This window comes from Pygoscelis adeliae, unplaced genomic scaffold (assembly GCF_000699105.1).
Source record: "Pygoscelis adeliae isolate BGI_AS28 unplaced genomic scaffold, ASM69910v1 Scaffold706, whole genome shotgun sequence".
Lineage (NCBI taxonomy): Eukaryota > Metazoa > Chordata > Aves > Sphenisciformes > Spheniscidae > Pygoscelis > Pygoscelis adeliae.
Genome location: NW_008824953.1, coordinates 84,855 through 93,396, shown reverse-complemented (window position 1 = coordinate 93,396; position 8,542 = coordinate 84,855). Strand labels below are relative to the sequence as shown.

The 8,542-nt window shown below is 53.4% G+C and overlaps 1 protein-coding gene across 1 annotated transcript in view; it reads left to right on the top strand.

Annotated features, from left to right (window-relative positions):
- The window catches only part of LASP1 (LIM and SH3 protein 1), a 33,782-nt gene that overhangs the window by 3,011 nt on the left and 22,229 nt on the right, over window positions 1-8,542 (top strand). Inside the window, exons 2-3 of the mRNA XM_009325620.1 lie at window positions 3,966-4,042; window positions 4,105-4,199. Of these exons, the coding sequence (XP_009323895.1) occupies window positions 3,966-4,042; window positions 4,105-4,199 (172 nt within the window). The remainder of the gene's footprint in view (window positions 1-3,965; window positions 4,043-4,104; window positions 4,200-8,542) is intronic.

Sequence of the window (8,542 nt, the reverse complement as noted above, 5' to 3'; positions counted from 1 at the left end):
AAGTGGGGGTGGTGGGGAGGGGGGGGGGGGGGGGGACGCCCCCTTGCTTCCTCCTGCGCAGCCGGTGTCTGGGGTTTGTGCTGCTTCTGAGCTGGCAATCGTGTGTTGCTGCGAGGGCACGACCGATGTGCATCCTGAGACCCCGGATTCTAGCCGTTTGGGAGCAGGCAGGAGGCTGCGGCCGTCATCTTGTACTTCTAGGGGTCTCATTAGCTTTCTCTCGCTACAAATCATTGCGTGGTCAGCCTTGCAGTACAGCACACCCCGAACCAAACGGCTTCCCCCCCCGCTAACTCCCCGTGTTAATTTTTCCTGGGGTTTCTGGCGGGTGAGGCGGTGGCTGGAAGAGCCGACCCACTTCCCGTCAAAGCACAGGATGAGCGCGGTGTTAGAGTGGCTCTCCCCCTGTTTTTGCTCAACCCCGGGCAAAGTTGAAAGGGCAGCTCTGGTGGTGTTTGCATAAGCGCTGCTAGGGCTGAAGTTGAACCGCAGGCAGCAATAACGAAGGGCTTCTGGGAGAAGTGTGCGTGTCGCTGCCTTTAAGCTTTCGGTGCCTGTGCTGGTGTGTTGGCAAGCAGATGTGCTGGGTTTTTCTCCTGGTAGCGAAATCGGGAAAGTCTGTTTCCCGTCTGAGATTTGCAGCAAATGAGGAAAACTTGCTGCTTCATCAGGCTTTACAAACGCAGCGCAGGAGGTAGAGAAGTGAGACCGCCCGCTGACAGCTCCGACTTGGGTGAAACTCCGCCTGCGAGTTCTGCCTCTTGACTTTTCGCATCGTCACCTTGTGAAAGGCAAATGCCCTGCTCTGGCTTGGGGAAGTGGGTGTTGTTCCCTTCCCCCACGCCTCCCCGCCGGCTCTCCGGATAAGGTGCTGGGTGATGTGGCTGGCTTCCGCTGTGGAAGTGACATCTCCTGTGCCGCCCATCGCTGGAGCGGCCGTTGCAGGGTTTGGTGGTTGCATACCCGTGTAAAGCTGATGTCGGATGACTTTTTCTAAAATGAGTAGACGTTAGAGTTAGCTGTTACAGTGCCTTAAACCAGATCACGGGTTTGCCTGCGGCCCGAGGAGTCTCTTTATGTTGTCCTCTAACCCTTGAGTCTCAAGTGATGCTTGTTCCCAGGTGTGGAGCAATGGCTTTGCTTGGTGGGGGGATGTTGTGCGGCTGCAGCGTGAGCTATAAATGGATACACCAACACGTACCGTGGCTGTGAGCTCTGTCCCCAGATCTAGTCTGCTGCGAGTGGCAAAGTTGCTTAAAGGGCTCCGTCTCTCCAAGAGCAGCCTGCCTGGACCGCAGCCAGCGTGCTTCTCGTCGAGTACGGCCTGCTGGGAGGTGGGGTGAGCTGCGCCGGGCAGTTGTACCTGGGATCGCCTCCAGATGTTCGGAGCACTTCAAACTTGGAATTGGAAAGCACAGGCGTTAATGCTTCTCTAAAAACCTATTTGAAACTTGTCCTCTTTCTCTGCAGCCGTGCTGGAGGGTGAGCGGTAGCGTTACTGGAAGCCTAGATAATTGCTGTTCCCCTGTGTCAGTTCGGTGTTGCAGCCCTCCTTTCAGTGCTGGTTTAGATTTCTGGATCCGGCATTAATACTGTCAGTGGTAAGACAAGGTTTAGGGGCAGCGAGACTTAGAGATGGGGGTAGTGCTCTCTGGGTGGCTCGGCTGCCTGCTCAGGCTGCAGAGTCCTTTGCAAGAGCCACAGGGCAGAAACACCTCTGCTGAACAATGCCTAATGCAAACTGAGGCGAGAATATGCATTAATTGCTCTCTGGCTGGAGGTAAAGGCCGCCTGAGTGCGTTGCTTCTGCTGTGCTTATTGTGGAGGCCCCGCGGGCGGGGGGGGACAGCTGGCCTTGCCAGATACTCCTTGGCTCTTGGGAGCCTGGGTATTCCTCGGAGGAAGAGGCTCTGAAGTCATGTTGGCTGTCAGTTCATCTCTGCATATTTATAGTGGCATCTCTGGTATTTATGCCCAGCTATTACAGACTATGAATGGCTGACAAGCTTGGAGAGGTCTGTTAATTACCTCTAATGTGGCAGTAGCTCAACCAAAAGGCTGTAACTTTTCAAGATGCCTGAAGAACTCGGGACTCAGCTGTTGATCTGTCTGTCCTTAAAGAGCCCGAGAGCCGGGAGGGAGGGAAAATAATCCTGTGCAGGCTGGATGTGAACGAGGGTGTTGGTACAGGGCAGCGCGTGGTGCAGCAAGAAGCCCCCTCTCACTGTTAGCGGCAAGCTCTGGAGGAACTCGCGTAACCGGAGGAAAAGAACAAATATGTTGCTGTGAGCAACTGGAAGGAGGCAAATTGTCCTTCTGGGATGAGTCACAGGCTCGTAGAGCTGCGGAGGTGTTTGTGCACTGGGGTGTGGCACCTGCGGGTAGGTGGCACAAGGGCTTAGGCTTGGCTCTTGCCGTCTCCTTGGAAGAACACAGACCAAGCCAGCAGTTGCAGTGGTGGAAATGACTTTTTAAAAGCTTAAGGGTGGAAATCGTAGCAACAACCGCCAGCTGTTCTCCCTGGGTTTGCTCACTGCATAGTAAATGTGTGCCTGGCTCCAAGTCCTGGGTGTCACACTGCAGGCTTGTTGACTGTAATCTACTTGGTAGGATGAGCTGCTAATGTGGCTTTCCGCTTGTTCTTTCCCTGATTTTTTGCAGGGTGATGCTGGGCGGTTTGTGTGCTGTGCAGGGGGGCCTTGCTGAAGGAGGGGGGTTACCCGGGAGGGAGGGCAACCCTAGGGCAGGACTGCCTTACCTCCAGTGAGTAAAGACATTGCTTCGGGCTGTGCTTTCCTCCTTGCGCTGCTCCAGCTCGGCTCCTGCCTGTGCACTTTCCTTTCTGCGGTGCCTGGTCTGGTCCCTGGGAAGTCACACCAGACCCCTCAAGTCCCGATGGCTGTCAGAGGAAGCACAAAGCCTGGTCACTTGGTGACTGGCAGGGCGTCATGGGGTAGAATCGCAGAATTGCTTGGTAGCAGCTCTGAGCTGTTCTCCTCGGGCTCCTTCCAGCCTAGAAAGCCACTCGGGCCAGTTAGATGCCAAGTGGAAATAATTCCTTCAAGAGTAGCCCTAAAAACTTAAAACACTTCTTTAGAGTTCACTAGGTGTTGAAACCCATAACGTAGGGTCATGATCTGAATTTCGGGGAGTATGTCTTTAGCCCTGGCTCTGAGCGTGCCTCACTGGTTGAAAGGAGGGCTGTGCTGCTGTACAGCTGTGTTCAGGTGGCAGCAGACCTCGGGGGGGGGTGAGGTCAGCTTGAGGTGAGGCTACTGGTGCAAGAGCTGTTGGGGACAGGATGCAAAAACTGCCTTCACCAAAATGTCAGGCTAGCAGCTCCTCTTCCTTGCTGCTGTCCCCAGCCCTGCCCTGTGTTAGGATGCAGCACCGGCAGGAGCAGTCATAGCTCTTGACAGCCCCACCGTGGGGAGAGGGGGACTGAGGGGTGCTTGGGGTGATCCTGCATCCTCTGGGGCTGTAGAGTTTGTGAGGTTGGGGATTAGGCACCTAAATTGCAGGCAGAAGTGTGGTGAGCACCTTTGAGCTGTCTGTATTGGACTGTCTGCTTCTCATGAGAACCTTTGTCTTCTCTGTTGTCTTTTCCTTGGCTCGTTGTCTGTGTGCAGCCTCACCTGACCTGCTCTTCTGGCTATCTCTTGGCTAACATCAGCAAAAAAACCCTAAAGCAGCAACTTTGAAGCCTGCAAACCACAGCTGTTAACTCTGCTGACAGTCTCCCTGCTCACAGGGGTTTGTTTGTGCCTCTTTCATAGTAGGAGGCTTCTCCTATCCTGTATTTGGCCAAGCCAAATGAATTCCTGGTCTGGAGATAAGGAAGCAAGATGCTACTATACCATTTGCAAGTAGCAGATGTTGCTGCTCTCTTGAGATAAGGTGCACTGGGAGGGTCGAGGGGGATTTACTTGTGTCCTAAACTAGTAAGAATATTGTCTGCCCTCTAGGTTTTGCAGGGGTCATGGATGCTATCACTGACATCTCTAGGCTGCAGGAGCTGCTGAGTTTGAGTTGTGCAATTCTAGTGGGAAGTGGCCCTGTTTTGCAAGTCACTTGTGTTAATGATTCTCTTGTCTCTGTTTCCAGTTCTGGCACAAAGCATGTTTCCACTGCGAGACCTGCAAGATGACCCTAAACATGAAAAACTACAAGGGCTATGAAAAGAAGCCATATTGCAATGCGTAAGTCTCTGCTACCTGTTCTTGTTGCCACTGAGAAAGCGTTGGGCCTGGGAGATGCTGTAGGATTTGCTGGACCCCCCTCCCTTTTAAGCCCCAGTCCTCACACCATGAGATGAGAGCTGTGGGGAAGCCTGACCTCTGCAGAAACTGTCTTTCCCTGCAGCATTTTCTGGGAGCACATGTCAAGCCGTGGCTGAAGGGGTCACACAGGCCAATTAATGCTGGCAATTAAAACAGTGTTTTCCAGGCTTAAATGCCAGCTGATGGCTGCTCTCCAGTTCCAGCTTGGGCAGACAAAAGGTGACTAAAACTCAAATGCAGGCATTTACATGGAGCTGATCTTAATCTGTATCCCCTTAAAAAAGGGAAAATAAAAAGGTGTTTATACCAGCCCAACTGAATACAGGTGTCTGGGGAGAGGAGAAATGCCCTTCTGTGCAGGGGAAATGGGGTGTGTGGGACATGGGAAACTCTGCAGCCTGTGCTCTGATGGGCTGATGGGCTCATGGCCAAGGGCATTCACCCTAATCTACTGGCATTTGCCCTGGATGTTATGAAGGTAAATACAGCTTGAATGCAAGATCCTTCTCCTGAGCAGTGTGGGGGAGATGGAGGCAGAGCAGGGTACAACAGGAGCAGCTGCCTGTACCACACCTCAATTTGCTTTCCTGGACCTTTCAAGCTGCTTCTGAGTGGTGGGTGTTCGCTGGCCCCCACTTTTCTTTTCTTATCAAGAAGGACCCTGAACTGTGTACAGCTTTCTGGGATCTGCTGTTGCATAATGAGCTCTAGTCCCTACTCAGCCCACGGGGAAGCACTGAACTCTACCTGATGTGTTTCTTGATGTCTATAAAGCAGCTTTGCAATAAGAGTTCTGTAGCTGCTGCTTATACATTAACAGTTCTTAGAAGGAAAATTAGATAACATAATACTACTTAGCACTTGTATAGCATGGTCCATTCACAGAGTACTTTAAAAACGTTAATCCTGACAACATCCTTGTAAGATGGATCTTACCCTATTAATGTCTAAGAGAAGTAGAAAGGAGAAGTGGTAAGACCATCAGCCGTGTGGTGCATTAGCAAAAACTTCCCACTTCTGTAGCTCTTTCGTAGGTTGGTTATTGCTGATACCAGGTGTTGATGATGACCTTGGACAAGTCACGATCAAGACTTCTGTTGAAGTGGGATGAGACTTGCAGCATTCAAGTCTCGGCTGGTAATGGTGGTGTCTTGGGACCTCACCTGAAATGCAGGGTGGCAATCGTGTGAATAGCAGCAAATAACTCTCGGTTATCTAGCTGTATGGGGGCCACCAGCACTACCAGAGCTCCAGCTTCTGAGGTGGAACTAGGAACTTTCTGGACTACTGGAGTCGTATGAGGGAGGAACCTCTGGTCTGAGGCAGGGTGAACTGTTGATTAGAGGGATGCTTGTTATTGGACTGTGCAGGTATCTCAACTTACCGTGATGGTGGTCCAACCAGCCTGGGATCTGTGAGCTTGAGACCTTCATCTGCAGAGAGCTGCAGGAGATGAGGCCCCTGAGCTCTTCTTAGTGTCTTGAACCAAAGCTTTCTTCTCTGGATGGTGGGCGCCCTGATACCAGCTCTGGCAGAGAGCCTTGCCTGGCATGCAGTGCTGGGGCATGCCCGACCCTAGTGCTTCTGCCTCTGGCCGTAGGGATGGGCCTGGGGTCCTGTTCTTGCGCTCTCTCCCTCCAGGCTGCTGGAAGGGAAGTGGGATAATAATGGGAAATTCCTGAGATTCCAAGGAGTCTGCGCAACCTCGACCCATCTCAGTTTCTCAACCCCCTCTGCTGAGAGCTCCCTTTGATGCTGGCTTGCTGTCTTAACCCTTTAACAGCCTCCCTGAAGAAGAGGCAGCTGCCTGTCTCGCCTCTACCCCAGGGGTAGCCCTGGATGTTCAGAGTTGTGCGCGGAAACCTGCATTAAATGCTTTGTTCTTCCGACCTTGCCTGGCCATGCCTTAAAGCGAAGGGAAGTGAGAGCAGCTGAAAGCTGCTGGCACATGAGGCTTTGCCTCCGGCAGCTGCCAGCCCCTTGTTTGCTGGGGTGGCGGCTGTACGGTTGCGATGGCAGTGCCCAGACGTGGGGTGAAGGGAAGCTCCAGCCAGAGGACGTGGGTCTGGTTCCTTCTCAGCTGCTGTAGCTGGGGTGTGCGGTGCCCCCGGAGTATCCTGGGGAGGAAGAAATGTCCGGGCAAGGTGAGCGTGTCTGGCACAAGGACAGCCCAGAAGGAGCCCACCCTTTCCAAACAGCTTTTGCTGATGTTGGAGTTGAGGGGCAACATCTTCTATCCCCCGAGAAGGGGGTGGAAAAGCAACGTTTATCCTGGCAGGGAAGAGGCTGCTTTTCTGAACATGCCTTAGCACAGGGTCTCCTCTGTTTGAGCCGTGGCCTTCTGCCAAATTCCTGAGTTTCTTTCTTCAAGAGAGCAGGAGGAAGAGGGCTGGGCTTCCTCCCTATCTGACATTACCCCAGCAATAAATCTGTGAAGCCTTTCAAGAAGGTGGCTGGTTAACTCTGCCCTCTGCCCTCCCATGCTCCTCAGTGTTGGGAACTTGCTTCGTGGCAGACGTGACCGTCTCCACCCTCCTCACCGTTCCTCTTTTGACTTCAGCTGGGTACTGGGTTGACTGGTTGTTCACTGGAAGCAGCATTCAAGGCTGGGCTCATCTCTTTACATGAGCACTTTGAACTAAAAGAGGTAGAAGTGGAGGAAAGGCAACATCCAGGTGAAGTTTGAGGCTTCTGCAAATGAGGGGTGGGGGAGAGCCAGGCTGTGAAGGGCAGGCAAGACTGTATGTGAGTTCAAGGGGACCAGCTGCTCCCAAATGTGTTATATATAGGCTTTAATTTCTTAGTTGTTGAGCTGAAGAGATAATAGAGCTCTGTGCTGCAGCTGGCAGGGCTGAGGCAGGGGGATCGGGGCAGTGTCCCTTAGCTGTGAGTCCCAAATGGAGGTGGTACCTGCAGCAGCAGGGCTCTGGTCCCCTCCTTCCAGACAGCCCCGGTGACTGGCAGCTCCGCTTTGCCTCGGCGGTGGCTCAGCGTGCAGCACAAATCTGTGCCTTGAAAATCCTGTCTGAGAGTTCAAAGCTGTATATTCGGTCTGGGGAGCCGGCATCTTCAGAGACATCACTGGGCAGTGATGCTGCTTGAAATGCAGAGAGGAGCTCGGTGTGCCTGGGTGTGGAGCTGTGTTGAGGTGGGGGGAAGGAGCAGCATCCTGGGCAAGAGGCTCCTGGTTGTTCTGCTCCTCCCCCTTGAGGACACCTAGACGAGATCCGAGGCTAGACTTTACCGTGGAGCGGTGGGTTTGCTTGAATTCTTGCTGACGTACAAGCAATCGCCCTGTTGGAGGTATCTCTGCTCGGAAAGCCCTGCTCTGGCTGCATGTGCATCCCCTGCGCTGGCATCCTGCCGCTGGAACATGGCTGATCAGAGGGGCTGTCTCTGCTGCCTGCACACCCCACAGTGCTGGATTTTTTTTTATTTCCTTACTGCTGCAGACTAGCTGGCAGGAAGTTAATGGCCTACTTGCTCAGCAGTCCCTCCTCCCCCTCCAAGGAGAGGCAGCCTGGCCTGACGTGCAGCATCCTTTGTTTGAACAGTGCACAGGGAGGTGGTGCTGCCGGCCGAGCCCCTCTGCTCACCTTCGCTGTAGTCCTGGCTCAGGCCAGTGCAGAGCACAAAGAAATGGCCGTGCTGCTGCGTCTCCACATCCCCCTTGCTAAACTGCTTTTTTTTTTTTCCTCCTCAAAAAGGGGCTAAAGGCTAAGCGAGACTGCCAAAAATATCTTACGTAGGTGTGTCGGCAGGGTCCCCGCTCCCTCCATCTGCCGTACTTGTGTGACTTCAGCTTTCCTTCAAGGAGTTGACTTTCCTTGCAGAGAAACCACACCCGGCGTGGCAGTGGCGTGGCATGTGTGCTGGATGTGTCCCCGGGGGATCGGGATCTCGGGGCTGACATTCCTCTTCGCTGAGTCAGGGCAAGCGGCTCCCTGCTCACAGCTGCCCTGCCCGGCTTACCTAGACCTGGCACCTGGTGTTACTGGGCCACAGCAACTCTGAGCGGGAGCTGTAAAACCTCTGATTCCTGGTGATGACCCGAAGAACCTCCCTGGCAGATTTCTCACCGTTAAGATCCTTGCCTTTCCGTGCAGAGCAAGGAGTCCGATACCTCTGGGCTAACTCCTTGCTTGGAAAAAGTTAGCGAGCGGCTCTGAGCTTCACAAGGAGCCAGTGATCTGTTCTTGGCATTCCTCTCTGCTCCATCTGGTAGCAGCCTACTATGTTAATAAAGTGATCTTCCAAGTTTT